The sequence below is a fragment of the Vipera berus genome (genome assembly GCF_964194415.1).
Source record: "Vipera berus genome assembly, chromosome: 1".
NCBI lineage: Eukaryota > Metazoa > Chordata > Lepidosauria > Squamata > Viperidae > Vipera > Vipera berus.
In genome coordinates this window covers 124,202,988-124,222,661 of record NC_138202.1, presented here as the reverse complement: position 1 = coordinate 124,222,661, position 19,674 = coordinate 124,202,988, and the positions used below count along the sequence as shown (strand labels likewise).

The following is a 19,674-nucleotide window of genomic DNA, read 5'->3' as shown; positions in this document are numbered from 1 at the left end:
GTTGCCAAGAAAAGAAAAAAGGAATCTCATTGAGCAGTAGCAGCCAGCTCATCTCCTCCTTCCCCAAGCAATGCAATCAAAGGCCTTATGATACCAAGACAACTGCAAACGATTAGATATGTTTATCAGGAGTGGCAAAACAGAACATCCCACAAGAACATTCAGCAGTAAGGCAAGAGCAATACTAACCTAAGCTAACAACAATACTAACCTAAGCTAACAATCTGAGCAACCTTTTGGTGGAGGTCTAAGTCACACTCACAACTCTCCTGGACTTCTGGAAAGCTGCTAAAATCTGGCAAAGCATTAGTCATGATGTTAAGGGACCTGATACAAGTAGTCTTCGGTTAATTGTGGTAATTGGGACCAGAATTTCCACTGCTAAGTAATACAGTCATAAAGTGAGATGTCACATGAGCATATCACTTAGTAAAAGCAATCCTGCACTTCCCATCGCTGCTGTTAAATGAGGATTGTGGATCATTAAGCAAGTCCCAGGCAGCTTGCAAGCTAGCCAGCAGGCAGGTAAGGTAAGGCAGGGCAGGGCCAGGCAGGGGAGGGTGGGAGAGACTATTAGAGGGACTTGCAAACTTCCCAGCCAATTGACTTTGCTTGTGGGAATCGGACAGGGGAGGTCACAAATGGGGATCATGAGTGCAAGGAGGTGGCTAAGCCCCAGATCGCAATCACATGACTGTAGGAGTGCTGGAGCAACCAGGCCCTCAAGGAGATAAATCTCCTTTTTCAGCACTGTCATAACTTCAAACGTTGAACTTCATTCATAAATTGTTGAATGAAGGGCTACCTAATCAAATTGCTATATATTGCCCTGAATGTTTTTTCTTATATCAGAGTACTTTAAACTGTTTATGGGGTTGAGGGTTTTTTTTAAATATAGTTTTGTATGGAATATTCACTGCCCAGAATTATGTATTTATGATAAGCAGCTGTATAAATTTTCTACATAAGTGAATACTTTTTCTCAGGCAAACGATGGCACTTCTCCCAGAGAATGCCTTTTCATACTCTAGTCCTTGAAGAAGGACATTGGGCTTAGGGCAAGATGTTTTTCATTTCTTCTCAAAGAAAAACAGTTTTGTTTCCAGACACTCCTTGACTCTCAAGAAATTTCCATCTTCTCAGAGCGGGTCCAGATGTTATATTTCAAAAGACTGAGCTTTTTCTCTTTTCATATTTCCTTCTTTAAAGCAGGAAATCACAGATTGTACTGGCTAATTCTGTAACTAGAAAAAAATGTTTCTTGTACTTATCTAGTTATAAAAGATACCTTGGTGAATTTCCATTCTCTACCAGTTATCACAACAACATCCAACTAGACCACCCAGAGGAGCTTTTAGCTAGCTGCTAAGTGCCTAGGGAACTATTTTTCAATGTATTTGGACAGTGACTTTCATAGAGTTGATATTTCTCAAATGTAGAATGAAAAATGTGATTGCTAAAAAGTTGAGAATGACTTGATGGTACATAATCAACCAATAAGCACTTTCAGAATTCTGAACTGAATAATATTATCAAGCAAAAAACAATCAACAACAGTTCAATACTATCGCAATAGCAGTAACTGTGAGAGGGATCTAGGAGTCCTATTGGACAATTACTTAAATATGAGCCAACAGTGTGGTGGAGCTACCAAAAAAAGCCAATACATCAACAGAGGGGCTGAATTAAGATCATGAGAAGTGATAATACTGCTTTATACCCCACTGGTAAGACTATATTAGGGATTCTGCATCTAGTTTTGGTTACCGTGATACAAAAAAGGTGTTAAGATTCTAGAAAAAGTGCAGAGAAGATCAACAAAGATGATGAAAGAATTGGAAGCTAAAACATTTGAAGAAAGGTTGTAAGTACTAGGTATGTCTAGTCCAGGGGTAGACAACCTTGGGTCTTTTATGACTCGTGGACTTCAACTCCCAGAATTCCTGGCTGGCTCAAGAATTCTGGGAGTTGAAGTCCACGAGTCATAAAAGAGCCAAGGTTGCCTACCCCTGGTCTAGTCTAATGAAGAGAAAGACTAGGGATGACACAATAGCAGTCTTCCAATATTTAGAGGCTGTCACAAAGAAGAGTGGGGTAACCAATTCCTCAAAGCAGTCAAATGCAGGACAAGAAGTAACAGACAGAAACTTATCAAGGAAAGATCCAATCTAGAACTAATTTCTAGAAGAAATTTCATGACAGTGAGAACAATTAATCAGTAGAATGGCTTGCCTCCAGAAGTTGTTGGTCCTCCATCACTGAAGAGTTTTAGGAAGAGGACAGCCATTTGTTCCGAATGGTATAAGGTCTCCTGCTTAAGCAGAGAGTTGGACTAGAAGACCTCCATGGCCCCTTCCAATGCTGTTATTCTGTTATTAACAGCTTTCTTTTCTTGCAGTAACAGAGTGACTGTATGTTTCATGTAAGACCTAGGAGTCAGTGTATTTGACTTCTGGTTTCTTTGTAAGTGTTTTATGTGGCTCTCAATACTGAGTTTCTTAAATTTGTTCCCAAATCAGTGAACATTATGTTCAGAATATGTGAGGATGATTTTATTGCACCGTCATTGGAAAACCAATGTTGCATTTTCTATTTAGAACTTGATGTTACAGTTCTAGTCTGTTTCAATGAAGACCACTGCATTGGATTTATGATACATTCGCTAAATAAATTAGGACTGTTCATGCTTCAAAATAATTTGGGGAAATTATTTTGATCTTGCATAAGCCTGAGCCCAGCACCTCTCTACTCTTCATAAAAGTAGCCCATAATTTTTCAAGTTTCTGTGCCAACCAAAGAAAAAGTTGTGTCTGAAAGCCTGAAAAAATAGCCTGCTTTAATGAAGAACAGAGAAGTGAAGAACTCTGGTTTATGCAAGATCCAGGATACTATTTTCCAAATTATTTTTTTAAAAAAATGAGAAACACAATTCTGAACGTAACTGTTAATAAACTCAGCACGTAATAATTTTAAGTATAGTTATATATACTCAATCTTAAGTACAGTTAGGAGAGATTGGAAATGGGCTTAAATTGTGTTAGCTGTGTTTCCCTTGTATTCTTCCCAGGCTAAGAACAGTTCCCTCGGAAGTTAAGCTTATTCCCCAATTTCTCTGTCTTTAGGAAAGAAGGCAAAACCTTTCCCTTCAGCTTGGACTGATAGACTAAATGAAAGATGATTTCATTTTGGTTAATTAAGTGAATTAATGCATCAAATTAATGATGATTTTAATGGCTGTTTTAACCAGATTTTAACTATTTTATGTTTTGCTTTTGCTTTTGTTATCTATTTCCATCTTCCATTTCCTAAGAGTGGAAAAGCAAGGCAGAGTACAGTGAAAATGTAAATAAATTAAGATGGATTCAATTAAGCAGACTTTAATGTAATGTTTGAAAAACCATTTCCTAAGTCATATCATTTGCCATTTCCTAAGCCACATCATTTGTAAATTGTTTAGCACTAATGTTTCACTCCTGATGCTAGACCAGAGCTGCACTATTGTTGACAGGCCTTAGGGACAATCCTCAGCATCATTGTTCAGTTCACCTGGAAAATAAGATGTAGTTTTGTTGCTAAATGGGTTAGAAATATGATACCACAATGGAAAAGCTGGAATAGCTGTATGAACCAGGGATTTGGGCAGCTATCATAGCCAGAAAGACCAATGTCGTTGCAGAGAATTATTAGAGGGGCAACTATTGGACATGGAACAGAAGAGATGTAGTGTCAATCACTTTAAACTCTAAAAGAGAAAAACTTACCGGGGTATCTACATGTTTTGCAGGGCTCTCCTCAGTGGATGGCTGCACAGAGAAGAAAAACAAAGAAAGCATAAAAGCCAAGTTCAAATGTAAAACTTCCTTGCATATTTATAAAACAAACTTTCAAGTTCCCATACAATTTTCCTACATCCCTCTTCCCTCCTGTAGCTCTGGAAGGAGATTCAAAAGGTCAGGAATCCCTGGAAGCTGGCCAGGCTCCCCAGTTAATGACCAAGTTCAATTCTAAAGGACGGAGAGGAAGTTAATGTTGAGTGCAATACAAATCATCCAAACCACTTTTAAACAGGAATTAGGTCAAGAGGGGCCTTACTGCATAACTGGGTAAAAGAGTTTGCTAAAGTTTTAACTCTGTATTTTCTAGAGGTAGAGGCAGAGGTTCCCCTGCACATGTGTGCTAGTCATTTCCGACTCTAGGGGCCGGTGCTCATCTCTGTTTCAAAGCCAAAGAGCCAGCGCTTGTCCGAGGAGGTCTCCGTGGTCATGTGGCCGGCATGACTAGACGCCAAAGGCACACGGAACGCTGTTACCTTCCCACCGTAGTGGTCTCTATTTTTCTACTTGCATTTTTACGTGCTTTCGAACTGCTAGGTTGGCAGAAGCTGGGACGAGTAACAGGTGCTCACTCTGTTACGCGGCACTCAGGATTCAACCCACCAAACTGCCGACCTTCAGATCGACAGGCTCAGTGTCCGAACCCACTGAGCCACCACGTCCCTTCTGTATTTTCTAGTTAGTCCATTTTCTGCCATTTCTAAGTCCAACCTCACCTATCTGCCCTCAACAACTCCCTCCCATAGTGCTTCTGCTTTGGTTCCTTCATCCTCAGGGGATACCACACCTCCAAATTCTCCGTTCATCATCCTCTTTTTCTCTCCCCAGTACCACTTCTCTTTCTGCTCCAATTTGGCCACCAACTACTTATCTCTTGTTTTTTAATCACAAAATCCCTGTATCTCTGCCTTTATTTTTCTGCATTCCACAGAATGCAGACGCTTCTGCATGTGGCATCTATCTAAAAAAAGGGCAGTTTTTATTGGCACAAGCAAGGGGATGAATTATTTTTTTGCCAGTACATGATTACTCATCTGAATCCTCATCTTTAAATCTTCTCTTTGCTTTGCTAATATCTTTATGAGATGGGATCAATGTGGATCTCTCATTGACATGTTTACTTGTTAAGGCTATAAAACAATTCAGCTCATGTGGCTCTTATGTTCTTCCTTTGAGGAAGTGCAAGCCATCAAATTTGTTCAAAGGCTCCAATGGTTTCCTGCAGTTGGCTTTGGCAGCAAAAAAGTTTCAAACCCCAAAGGTTTAGCAGAATTGGTTAAAATACTCATAATTCTGGTTTTTTAAAAAATGGTACATAAATGATGTCCTAGAAAACTGGAAGAGTTTGTTTCCAAAGTCTCACCGATTATAAAACCCTACAATTCTACCCACATGGGTATTTTTAAAAGGCTGGATGGCTGAGCTCAGACTATTATATTTGCAGACTGAATACATGGCAAAGTGGGATAACAGCACAGCAAGCACAGGTTTTGCCATTTCTGCAACACTGTTTGTCCTGAAATGCTGTGGCAATACAGTATCATAACCCTATTTCCAGGAGCAAGAGCATGCTTCTCCTTTTATGGGAAAAGCATTATACACAGTATTCTGTTTGCTTTGAAGGTTCAGTCCCAAGTTTGCCCAGTTAAAAACAACTCAGGGTTAATGTTGAGACCTTAGAAAATTACTGCTAGGTCAGAACATACAGTACAAAGCTGGAGGGAATATTGGGTTTTGTGACTGTCAAAGAATTTACTTCAAAACAACTTAATTCCTTATCTTTAGCCATGCTAGGTCAAAGTCTGTATCAAGGCGTCCCCAATCTGACATCACTGTGACCTACAATAAAAGGGTTCTCTGAGTTAGAAAACCAGCTACTTTGTGTACAATGACATCCATCTCCAAATAAGAAAATCCATCAATAAAATCCATAAATTTTTATGAATAGAATAGAATAGAATAGAATAGAATAGAATAGAATAGAATAGAATAGAATAGAATAGAATAGAATAGAATAGAATAGAATAGAATAGAATAGAATAGAATAGAATAGAATAGAATAGCTTTATTTGGCCAAGTGTGATTAGATACACGAGGAAATTGTTTCCTGTGCAAAAGCTCTCAATGTACATGCAAAGCAACAGAGCAATAACAATCATAGCAATGATATCAATAAGAAGGGGTAGTAGAGAAGATGAGAAAGATAATAATACTATAGTCATACAGCATGGGTAAATACACTCAGACATAAGACAATACTGTAAGGATTAGGTGTTCTGCAGAATGATAGCACAGGGGGAAAAACTGTCCCTGTGTCTAGTTGTTTTGGCATGGAATGCCCTATAGCAGGGGTAGGCAACCTTGGCTCTTTTATGACTCATGGATTTCAACTCCCAGAATTCCTGAAGTCCACAAGTCATAAAAGAGCCAAGGTTGTCTACCCTTGCTATTTATTTATATAGCAACATACCAAGGGGAAGAGTTGAAGCAGTTTATGTTCAGGATGTGAGAGGTTTGTAGATATTTTCTCAGCTGTCCTTCTGACTCATGGAATATACATTTCATTCATTTTCATTTCATTTTATTAAATTTATATGCCGCCCTTCTCCCTGAGGACTCAGGGCGGCTCACAACAATAAAAATTAAAAAACATAGAGTAAAAAATTTAAAAGAGAATTAAACAATAAATACAAAATTACAAAACAATTTAACCCAGTAAAAAGCCTAATTAAAAATCGTAGTCAGTCCAGGCCCGCTTGTTGGAACAACCACGTCTTCAGGTCACAGCGGAAGGACTGAAGGTCAGGGGCCATCCGCAGCTCCGGAGGCAACTCATTCCAGAGGGTCGGCGCGCCCACAGAGAAGGCTCTCCCCCTGGGGGTCGTCAGCCGGCATTGCCTGGCCGACGGAACCCTGAGGAGGCCGACTCTGTGGGAGCGAACCAGGTGATGGGAGGTTGACAATGGCAGCAGGTGGTCTCGCAAGTACCCCGGGCCTAAGCCATGCAGGGCTTTAAAGGTTATTACCAGCACCTTGAATCACACTCAGAGGGTAACCGGAACCCAATGCAGCTCGCGCAGGAGTGGTGTAACATGGGAGTACCGAGATACTCCCATAAGCACCTGCACGGCCGCATTTTGCACCAGTTGAAGCCTCCGGGTGCTCTTCAAGGGCAGCCCCATGTAAAGGTCCTCAATGGAAGGCAGGTTGGTTGCAATTGTTCTTTCTGCAGCCCTAACTATCCGTTGAAGTCTGTATTTGTCCTGTTTGGTTGCTGTACCAAACCAGACACTTATAGAAGTACAAATGACAGACTCAATAATTCTCTGCAGACCTTTATCAACAGCTCCTGAGGCAGTCTAAAGTACCTAAGTTGACTCAGGAAGAACATTCTTTTTTGTGCGTTTTTGATGATCATTCTAACATTAGGTATCCATTTCAAGTCTTGGGAGATTATAGAACCCCAAAACGTGGAAGGACTCCACTGCTGATACCGTACAGTCGAACATAGTAAGAGGTGATAGAATAGAAGGGCTCTTCCTAAAATTCAAAGTCATATTGTGGGTGAAGACAAGGGACCTAGGCCTAAGTGGGGTAACGTGAATGGGAAAAGCCTGATTAAAAATATTAATAACAAATTTGCAAATGTTTTTGGGCTGACTACACGAAATGCACTCTGCTTTTGCAGACTGACTGATTGCCACAAGTTCTTCCTCAATGTGAGTAGTATTTACAAAGTTCATACATATGGCATCCTTAAATAGATAATTTAAAGATGCTACAGGCAAGAAAAACCTCCTTGACTGAGTCATCTCATGTTATCTCAAAAGATGGTTAAACTGAGTTTCTCTCTCTCTCTCCAGCCTGCAAACATAGCAACACTTTACAAAGGACATAGCTGCTCCAGGCATTTCTTCTATTATGGGAAGTTCTCCTTTTCTCCTGCAACTACAGTGGTGAACCAAGGTAGTCTCCCCTATGCTACGTTGTTGTTTTTTACTCACCAGATGAAACTTCTTTAGAAGTTTTGGCAACCCGAGTTATGTGAGGTATAAGGATGGAGGCATTCATTCATTCATTTATTTATTTGCCTTACGTGCATGCCATCCAACCTGAAAAGTTTCTGCAGAACTATTTCCATGGGCAGCTGAAAGGCATGACAAATTTAGAAAGAAGCCTTGCCAGACCTTTGATCCATTCTAGCCTAATGCTCTCAGCATTAATCATGAATGCTATTTCAGGGTTTCAGTTTGAAATATCTCTCAGTTTCTAGTTAGAAAGATAAGGAATTTAGAATAATAATTTTAAATATATACAAAGAAGCCTCTTTTTTATATATTTTATTCACCCTTCCTTCCTTCCTTCCTTTCACTTTTAACTTTCTCTTTGTAAGTTGGGGAGCTACTGGTACAGGCTAATAAAAAGAAAGAAATTTCTTTTTATTAGCCCTGTACAGGCAGTCCCCAACTTACAACAGTTCATTTAGTGACTGTGCAAAGTTACAACGGCACTGAAAAAAGTGACTTATGACTGTTTTTTACACTTACGACCGCTGTAGCATCCCCATGGTCACATGATCAAAATTCATATGCTCGGCAACTGGTATGCATTTATGACGGTTGCTGTGGCCTGGGGTCATGTGATCCCCTTTTGCGACCAATGGAGATCATATGGGGAATCCGGGTTCACTTAACAACTGTATAACTAACTTAACTGCCATGCTTCACTTAACAAGTATGGCAAGAAAAAGTTGTAAAATGGGGCAAACTCAATTAACAAATGTTTCACTTAGCAACATAAATGCTGGGCTCAATTGTGGTCATAACTCGAGGACTACCTGTATTAGTTTCTAATCTTCTTTCAAAAATACTTTTAATAAAATTATTCAAAAAGAAGGAAATGAATTTAGGACTTTGGGCAATATTTTGGTTTTATATAACGGAGCCATAGCAGTCTGTCAACATCTTTTCAGATATTAGAAATTAGGACCATTTTATTTGGAAGTAGTTTTATTATTGGCTAACTAAAACATTCCTCTTATTCTTTCAGCTGCCCTTTAATTTCATCATAATATAATTCAGACATTGTTTCGCTAGGATATTTATGAAATGAAGTTGCCTTTTTAAAAAAAAATGATTTCATGGCAGTCAAAGCATGAGTAACATTAAAACTAGTACCTAAAATCTACTTTATGAAAAGCCATCTTGACTAATTACAAAATCATTATTTTAACAAATCAAATCAGCGAGCAAATAAATACAGTTTCTTCCTTTTCAGAGGCTTCTGCTTGTTTAACAGAATGTTGTTAAATGTTCCGTGCATAATGCAATTACCAACCTGAAGTCTGATGATGCAAAGCTGCATGGGGTCCAAGCTCACCTGAACTACTTCTAAAAACCGGTTCCTCTTTGCTGAACTGATACAAATAACAAAAGCACTTAGGCTCACTGGTACTGAAGCTACTTGCACTTCTCCAAGCCAGCAATCATAAAATGTTAACCAGGCCTAAAGATATTTGGAGGCTTACAATGGCCCAGTGTTTTCTGTGGTTTATGTGCTGTGCTGTCAGAGTCTTGGTTAAAATGGAATCACTAAAAATAAAACTTTGCACATTAAATTCTGCAACAGTTCCAGGTTCCACTTAAGTGTTTTAAAATTTCATGTTGTGTGCATGCATTAAGGCCTCTTTTGCAAGATTTTCCATACGGCTAATTCATCAGACTTTTAATTGTTTTTCTTTTTTTTTAAGCAAGTCAATTCTTCCTTAGTTCAGATATTGCTTCCCGATACCATACATCTTGTGCCCGTTGCTACAAGTACTCTAAATCACTTCTTCAATTCCCCAGAATTAGTCCTAAAGCCATCGGCTTCTGCTAGTAAAGAAGAGGATTGAGTCAGTGTTTATCACTCTTGTTCAGTTCAAGTTCATTATTTGCAGCCTCAGTGCCTTCCTGTTCTTCCTGTTCAAAGTTCAGAACAACGCCTCACAAAATGAAGATGCAACCATTGCATGGAAGAATAGATGGAGTCAACTCAATATCCTGCAAATTCCTGCCAGGCTCTCCATATGTCAACTCCAGTCAATAGAGTTTAGACATGTAAGTCCAAAGGAATGCTCCAAGCAGAATGCTCCTATTGCTATACAACCCCACACTCACTAGCACTGATGATATTATACCTGGTCAGCTAATGGAATGCTTGCAAGCAAATAGCGAAGCTCAGAGAGTACAAAGGACTCCATTGTCTGCATGGCCAATAAATTCCATGAATAAGTGCAAGGCAAGCCATCTACATCCATGACATTTTACTGATCCAGCATGGATGCTGTACCACCACCCCACCATTAAAGTTGCTCTGTTTCATTCATATGCATTAGCTACTTTGCACTAGAAGCAATAACCATGATTGCATCTGGCTGGCTATAAAACTATAAAACTGTTTGATAATTTTATTAGCTTTCCTCCTATTGGCTGGCTTGAGTGTATTACAGTGTTTCTGCCTGTTTTCAGTGTCCTGAGATTAGCAGGTGTGAAGATGATTTCACAGATCAATTCAAAACACTCTGTAGGGATTGTAGGAACACTATCATGTAAGTATTCCTAAAAGCATCTTCAGGCAAGGAAAATGTAATGATCTGAGTTCCTGAATATGTGATGGCTTACAATTACTCACAATGTAACTAACATTGTTGTTGTTTTTTGATGTTGGCTTTTTTTTCCCCTCCCTATAAGTCACAGACTAAATTCTGTGGGGAAAAATGCATTTCAACCCGATGCATTTAAAAGTGTGCAAGACAAATTCAGGAAGAGACGTTGATTTCATAGGATCATTGCTTTCAACTCCATGAAACATGGAGTTTTCAGGTAAACTATAAACAGGCGAAAATTAAACAACAGGAGGCAGGGACCAGTGCAAATACTGCAGAATGGGGGGGGGGGGGGGGAGAAAAGGGACATCTATTTCAGGAGAAGAATATTTACTAAGAGAACCGTGGTTCCTAAACATTAGGAATTTGGTATAGTGGGTGCTTTCAGGAAGAGCATTTTCTTACTTAGGTTGGGAAGCAGAGTTAGAACTCTGCTTGTGTCAAGGAAGTCTCAACATGACAATGTTCTGCTTACATTATTAGAGCATGACAGTTACCCTTGGACTTGGGACACATCTCCAGAGGGAGTTGTCCAGGAGAACTTCTAACATCTCGCAGTTTCCTTGTCAAACCCACAATAACGGTTCCAAAGTGACTAGAGCGTGTGTCTTCTACAGATAAACTTCCAAGTCACACTGGAAAGCATTTTCAGGGACCCACATCTGGCATGTTTAATAATTAAATATGCCAGTGTGTTTACAAAGATTAATCTCATACTGAGAAAACAAGAAGCATGTCAGTTCTGGAAATAGCCTAACAGGGCATCTTGCCAAAAGAAGCTTGAAAGCCTCATGCACCCTAAATAAAAGTCAAATATTCTCTTTCGGGGAGAAATGTTGAATTTGGAGGAACACTGAATATATCTGGGCTTGGGGCAGGTTTTCCACAAGCACCAGCAGAAGACTTGTTCCATGCGATAACTTGCCTAATTGTCTTTCTGCAAGTAAATCATTACATGGCCTTCAAAACAATACTAGCAAACCAGTTTCCCAAATAAGATGCTTCCAGCAAAGGATCACAGCATATCTGGAAGACCTCTGTACATCCACCAAGAGACACACTTAGATTAGAAGATTAAAAGTTGGGCTTTGTCTCTTCTACCTGTTCTGCTTATTTGATGTAAGTGTAAGATAAAGCAATTCCACTTCTATAAATGGAGTTTCTGAAACAGACATCTCTATTTTTATTATCAACTCCAATAATGAAAGATATATGGCCTCTGAATAGGGCTGCTATGTGGTTATCAGGGCAGTAACAAATAAATATGTTAAGAGATAGCACACTATACCTTTGATTACAGTGCAGCAGTTACTAATTCACAGTTGCCCCCTTTTAGCAGCAAATGCCTGTTTCTTTAACTGCCATATGAAGTTTTTATTTTATTTTTTTATTTTAATTCCATTTATATCCCGCCCTTCTCCGAAGACTCAGGGCGGCTTACAAGCTTAGCAGTAGCCTTCATTCTATGTATATGCCTGCTTATTAGGGCTTTCACACCCCCAAGCGGCATTATTACAAAGTCAGCTTAATTGCCCCCAACAATCTGGGTCCTCATTTTACCTACCTCGGAAGGATGGAAGGCTGAGTCAACCTTGAGCCTGGTGGGATGTGAACCTGCACTAATTGCAGGCAGCTGGTGTTACTTAAGGAGGCATTAGCCCACTGCTTCACCAAGGCTCTGGTGGTCAAGATGCTCATTGGGCCCTTACATCAGAATCTAGGCTGATATGCAGGCTCATCTTGCAGATATAGCAACCCTCAGGACATGGGCTGCTACTCCCTCCACACGACTTTTCTGCTTCTGGAAAGATACGGGGCAAATGAGGAATTGCATCACCTATAGGTGACACATGGACCAACCACTGAAGACACCTGCTCCTCTGTGTGTCCTCAACCATCCTAAGACTGCTTCAGATTTCTCACCCCTTTTGCAAAACTAAAATACCAATCAAGTACCTTGCAGCAGTTTGAATAATAACACAATCTCTCAACTGCACAAAGCAGAATTCCCGAAAAGATGATGCTACTCTTCCACGAAACCTCTACCTGCACTCTCCAGTTTCCTGAAAAACTTGCCTGGATAACCACAATAACAAAAGCCAAGCTGTTTTTTGAATGGGAATCCAGGCTCTATGCAGTTCAGTGCTTAAGCTAGCCTACATCAGCATCAAATTTGTCATCCCTGTGATTCCTAGATGCTACCATGTTGTGAAAATACTTCCCACCATGAAGGCTGTGCTTATTTTAAGTGCAAGCATCAGAAAATGTTCATCCCCTAAACAGAGAATATTTGCCCTAGTAATCCCAATCAAGGAAATGCTTAATCTTCTAAAATTGGCTTTTTCTATTACATGACTGGCAAGGGGGCTGACCCAAGCATACGTCCCACCCAGCCCCACACTCCTGGGTTATCCAAGGACACAATTTTCACTGCTAAACTCTGCTTTAGTCAGACCTGGCACAGCCAGACTGGGGCCTAAAATATGATTGGCCCAGCAAGTGGGTGGTTAAAATATGCAAGAGTTACCAAGCCACTTGAAGCATTTGCTAAAACAGACCCCACCCTCCCAGACTCAGTGGAATATAATCGGCCAGAAGAATCTGCCCTTAAAAGCTGGACATTTCCTATATGAAAACAAAGCAAAACAAAATTTAGAAAAACTCATTGCCTTAGTATTGTTAAATTAAGCTGGTGAAATGCAATGTAAAAATAATGGAAGGGCAACATCCCCAAAGAGCACCACTTCACTTGGTGCAGGGGATCCAATGTGTATACCATCAACCTTCAATGAAAGAGATCACTCTAGTCTAAGGGACTTGCCCAAACCTACCACACAACTGAAAAATGCAGGAAAGCCCAAAGTGGACAGCAAGCAAGAAACAAGCATCAACCCTTGGGCTGCAGTTTGCCCAGAACTATATGGAATAATTACACCCATTAAACAATCAACTGATGTGAGCGTGTATATGTGGGTGTATGGATAATGAAAAGGCTCAGCTCTAAATTATCTAACAACCTACTTTGGCTATTCTTTCCCTATGGTGCTTTGAGCAGATATCTCAAGACTCAAGAGATCTTGGATACCTGAGCTTAATTCTGGCATCTTGATGCTGAGGAAGTGGATAGGGTGATCTGTGGGGTGAATTCTACCACATGTGGTCTCAATCGATGCCCAAATTGGATCCTTCAGGAAACACAGTGAAGTAGGACTATGGCTGGATTAAAGAGTCTTTTGGGGGGAAGGATCCCGCTGATTTCGGCAAATAGTATTTTATCCCCAATTATCCTTTTTAAAGAAAGGTTGTTGAGAAAATGATGAAATTGAAACACCGTATACTAGTGGAAGCAAATTATCTAATTCTTTTCCAAACAGGATTCAAAACTGGGCATGGATTGGAAACCAATTGGTCATCCTGATAGCTGAACTTTGTCAAGGCTTGGATAAGAAGTGTATATCCTCCTATTCCTTTTAGACCTCCAGATGACCTTTGATATCATTGATGACAATACTCTTCTGGGCTCTCTGCAAGGATTAGGAATGGAGAGCATATGTTCCACTTCTTCCTAAGCAGATAACTTAAGGCAGCATAGTGGGAGAGAAGACCCCGCACAAATGTCTTATGCTCACTTATGGTTTATCTCAGAGATCACCCCTTTCCTCTCTGTTGCTTAACATCTATATGAACTGGAGGAGAGGTCAGCTCAGGATGAAGCATTTGTTGATACTAACAAATTATATGTCACCATCTCTGGCAGTAAAAGTCTTTGCCTGGACTGTGAGGAATGGGGTGGGAAGAAACAAGTGATACTAAATCTTGCAAGGTTGAACTTGCTGCTTATCTAGAAACTAGCAATTTGCCTGACCACTGATAGCTGTCAGTGGGGAAGCGAAACATTTTGCCTGACCAAGGCAAAGCATTTTGACTAACCCAGTGACAGCTCCCTTCTAAAAGGGGAGGTCTGTGACTTGCTACTAGATAGGCTGGTAGAGAGAGCCATTTGGTGTAGTGATTAAGGCACCAGGCTAGAAACCAAGAGACTGAGTGTGAGTTCTAGTCCTGCCTTAGGCATGAAGCCAGCTAAGTGACTTTGGATCAACTCCTTTTTCTCAACACTAGGAAGCAAGCAAGGGCAAACCACTTCCAAAATCTTAAGAAAACTACAGAGGCTTGTCCAGGCGGTCAACAGAAGTCAACAATGACTCAAAGGTATCCCCTGAAAAGACAGGTAGAGGCCAGGTCTTTGCCCAGGTATAACATGTATGCTGATGTTTTTAGGGAAGCTTTAACACAGGAAGTAGTAGCTATGTCTGAAGATTATCAGTTAGATATTGAGAAGGTTCAGGACATTCCAGCTTCTCCTTTTTGTATACTGCTACCATTCATTATGAAGTTTCCTATATTTGTTGCGAGAAATGACATTTTACAAGAATGCCTGATCCCACTGAGTAATTGAAAGGGGAAATAATAATAATAATAATAATAATAATAATAATAATAATAATAATAATAATAATAATAATAATGATGATGATGATGATGATGATGATGATGATGATGATGATGATGTTGGAAGGGACCTTGGAGGACATCTAGTCCAAGCCCCTGCTCAGGCAGGAAACCCTATACCAGTGTTTTTCAACCTTTTTTGGGCAAAGGCACACTTGTTTCATGAAAAAAATCACGAGGCACTCCACCATTAGAAAATGTTAAAAAATTTAACTCTGTGCCTATATTGACTATATATAAAGTAATTCTCTTGAATAGGAATCAAATAAACACAAAGAAAGTATTTTATAATTACTTTTCAATTTTTCCCACGGCACACCAGGCAACATCTCGCGGCACACTAGTGTGCCGCGGAACAGTGGTTGAAAAACACTGCCCTATACCATTTCAGACAAATGACTGTCCAGTCTCTTCTTAAAGACTTCCAGTGTTGGATTATTCACAGCTTCTGAAGGCAGATGGTTCCACTGATTAATTGTTCTAACTGTCAGGAAGTTTCTCCTTAGTTCTAGGTTGCTTCTCTCTTTCGTTAGTTTCCATCCATTGCTTCTTGTCTTGCCTTCAGGTGCTTTGGAGAATAGCTTGACTCCCTCTTCTTTGTGGCAGCCCCTGAGATATTGGAACACTGCTATCATGTCACCCTTCGTCCTTCTCTTCATTAAACTAGACATACCCAATTCCAGCAACCATTCCTTATATGTTTTAGCCTCCAGTCCCCTGATCATCTTTGTTGCTCTTCTCTGTACTCTTTCTAGAGTCTCAACATCTTTTTTACATCATGGTGACCAAAACTGGATGCAATATTCCAAGTGTGGCCTTACCAAGGCATTGTAAAGTGGTATTAACACTTCATGTGATCTTGATTCTATCCCTCTATTAATGCAGCCTAGCACTGCGTTGGCTTTTTTGGCAGCTGCAGCACACTGCTGGCTCATATTTAAGTGTTTGTCCACTAGGACTCCGAGATCCCTCTCACAGTTATTACTATTGAGCAAGGTATGTCCTAAACTATAACTGTGCGTTTGGTTTTTCTTACCTAAATGTAGAACCTTACTTTTTCACCATTGAATTTCATACATTTCATATTATATTTTTGCTGATTGTACTAAAGTTCAGTGACACAGATGTTCAACACTACGAGAAATATTCCATGAGAGAAGAATCTTCCATATTTTACCAGGTACCCAGCCAATTTTAAAAATTATAATTATTATCAAGTGGCATTTAGAAAACAATATGTAATTCTGTGTAAATAAAAAATATCTTATCCTTTTAAGTTCCTGTAGAAGGGGGAGAATTATTTATTTTTTCCTGTTATTATAATTATTTCTGTCCAAGCTTTTAAACTTATCTCTGTCTCTTAAATACATGTTCTTTTTATATTCATATGACCTTGGCTAAAAGGAAATATTACAAACAGCAGAGGTTTTGTACTAACCTGTATTCCTTTTCCTTTTTTTTTCTCCCACTCCTCTTTGCTTTTCCTTTTTCTCTTCTAAATATCATATCTTTAAAAATCCATATATTTTAATAGGTTGATTAGCAGAACTTTTTCCCCTTTCCCTGTTGGTTTTTATAATATTTAATCATGCAGTTAGCTAATATCCTAACATTTTTTACTATTGAAAAATAGAATTTAGAGATTTTATTTTTTAATATTATTTAAAATTTAAATATTTAAATATTATTTATTATTTTTATTATTATTTTAAATTTTATTATTGGTTTTTTAAAAGAAAATCATTGCATTTTTATCATTTGGGGAAGCAGAAGCTTGTCTTTTGATTCAATCCAGATGCAGCATGCTTGGATAAGGTAACATGCCATTTTTCTTGATTATTGGTTTTAAAACTAGTTAACAACAGTCTGGAATATTAAAGGACTTGGTTTCCAGCAAAGCATAAAGACGTATTGACCAAATTTAAGTAAAAGGGTAGGAGAAGAACTGAATTTGGTTTTCTGCAGTATCCCTATTTCCCCTTTAATGGAATGCTTAGATAGAAAAAGTTGACATAAGTGACAATTCTAAACATTCCAGAAACGTTGTCATTTGAGTTAACATTTCATTAACATTTTCTAAATTAACTGTTGAAAAAGTATCAGAAAGATAAGTCATTTTTAAATACTTATTGCCATACATCAAGCTTTAGAAATCCTGAATTTCTATGGTCCAACCACAAACACATACCGGTAATTGTTTTGAATATATGTAAACTAAATCAACAGACCATATAATAGATGGAAGTGCTTCAAAATCAAATTTTTAATCTTTCTTAACATTTCACTACCTAAATTCTATTCTCAGGTTCATAATATTTTGCAAGACTACATCTCTGAATTTAGCTGAATGAATAATTTGTGTTGTATTGTATTAATCTTCCCCAAAGGGAGTATACTTTCCTTTCTTCCATAGAAATAAATTCTCTTTGGTTAGATTATTTCCTGATAGTTCATACTTCTGTATCTAAAATTAAAGCATGTGATTCTACCACAATTTCAATCCAAGCTCTTGTGATCCTTACTATTTTATCTGCTTTAAAAAGTACATGCATTCTCTACATAGTCCTTGAATGTATCTTTGCTGAACAATACAGGCTGCTAAACAGATGGAACAGGAAATTGAAGAATTTTTTTTTATCAACAGTGATTCAGTTACATAATTGTCTTTGATATATAGAACATCTCCAAAGTATTTATCTGAGGTTGAATGATCACATATGCCGCTTATAAAATAAACAACAAGCTTAAAGAGTAAAGTTATTGAATTATTAGTTCATTATCCTACCCATTTCCTGACCAATATCTTACAGTTTAGTCTCTGTTAAATATGAACGTAATACTGTCTTATGCTTCCAAAGTAGAATTTTATTATACTGCATCAAGCAAAGCAGAAATATTGAAAAAGAGAGATAAATGTAGTGTATTCTTCAGGCAAAAATAAATTAAACAACATCATATTGTACCATACTGTATAGTGGAGATGCAAATAGTGTGCATTCCCGTTCCTCAGCAATAGATGGCAAAACGGTTTGCTTTTAACAAAAAGTAAAATTATCACAAGGACCAGGTTACCAATCTCACTTCACTTTCTTCCTTCAAGAAATGGTCACTCCATTAAATCTATGACACTGGAGAAAACTCCTGACCTGTGATGGTTTTCTGATTTGGTATATTGTATATTGGGCCCCTTCATGGATTACTGCCTTGTCGTGGCGAAGGGGCTTGCGTAATTCAATGAAGCTATGAGCTATGCCGTGCAGGGCCACCCAAGACGGACAGGTCATAGCAGAGAGTTCTGACAAAACGTGATCCACTGGAGAAGGAAATGGCAAACCACTCCAGTATCTTTGCCATGAAAACCCTATGGACAGTACCAAAAGGCAAAACGATATGACGCTGGAAGATGAGCCCCTCAGGTCGGAAGGTGTCCAATATGCTACTGGGGAAGAGCAGAGGGCTAGTACTAGTAGCGCCAGAAAGAATGAAGCGACTGGGCCAAAGCCGAAAGGACGCTCAGCTGTGGATATGTCTGGTGGTGAAAGGAAAGTCCGATGCTGTAAAGATTTTTTCTCCATAGGAACCTGGAATGTAAGATCCATGAATCAAGGAAAACTGGACGTGGTCAAACAAGAGATGACAAGACTGAACATTGACATCTTAGGTATCAGCGAACTAAAATGGACAGGAATGGGTGAATTTAATTCAGATGACCATCAGGTATACTACTGTGGGCAAGAATCCTTCAGAAGAAATGGAGTAGCCTTCATAGTCAATAAAAGAGTAGGAAAAGCAATACTGGGATACAATCCTCAAAATGACAGAATGATCTCAGTTCGAATCCAAGGCAAACCATTCAATATCACAGTAGTCCAGGTCTATGCCCCAACCACCAGTGCTGAAGAGGATGAAATTGACCAGTTCTATGAAGCACTACAGCACCTTATAGAACTAACACCAAAAAATGATGTTCTTATCATCATGGGGGATTGGAATGCTAAAGTAGGAAGCCAAAAGATAACTGGAATAACAGGCAAGTTTGGCCTTGGAGTGCAAAATGAAGCAGGGCACAGGCTGATAGAATTCTGTCAAGAGAATACAATGGTCATAGCAAACACTCTTTTCCAACAACCCAAGAGACGGCTCTACACATGGACATCACCAGATGGTCAACACAGAAATCAGATTGACTATATGCTCTGCAGCCAAAGATGGAGAAGCTCTATACAGTCAGTAAAAACAAGACCAGGAGCTGACTGTGGCTCAGACCATGAGCTTCTCCTTGCAAAGTTTAGGCTTAAACTGAAGAAAGTAGGGAAAAGCACTAGGCCACTCAGGTATGAATTAAATCATATCCCTGTTGAATATACAGTAGAGGTGACAAATAGATTTAAGGAATTAGATCTGATAGACAGAGTGCCTGAAGAACTATGGACAGAGGTTCGCAACATTGTACAACAGGTAGCAACCAAAACCATCCCAAAGAAAAAGAAATGCAAGAAAGCAAAATGGCTGTCTGAGGAAGCTTTGCAAATAGCTGAGGAAAGGAGGGAAGCGAAAGGCAAGGGAGAAAAAGAAAGATACACCCAATTGAATGCAGAATTCCAGAGAATAGCTAGAAGAGATAAGAATGCCTTCTTAAATGAACAGTGCAAAGAAATAGAAGAAAATAATAGAATAGGGAGGACC

At 39.1% G+C, this 19,674-nt stretch overlaps 1 protein-coding gene across 1 annotated transcript in view; it reads right to left on the bottom strand.

The window, feature by feature from the left end:
* Positions 1-3,537: 3,537 nt before the first annotated feature.
* The window catches only part of LOC308674215 (tensin-1-like), a gene marked incomplete at its 3' end in the record, with an annotated part of 269,738 nt that continues 253,601 nt past the window's right edge, over positions 3,538-19,674 (bottom strand). The window contains exons 5-6 of the mRNA XM_081338525.1: positions 3,762-3,803; positions 3,538-3,546 (exon numbers count right to left, since the gene is read on the bottom strand). Of these exons, the coding sequence (XP_081194651.1) occupies positions 3,538-3,546; positions 3,762-3,803 (51 nt within the window). The remainder of the gene's footprint in view (positions 3,547-3,761; positions 3,804-19,674) is intronic.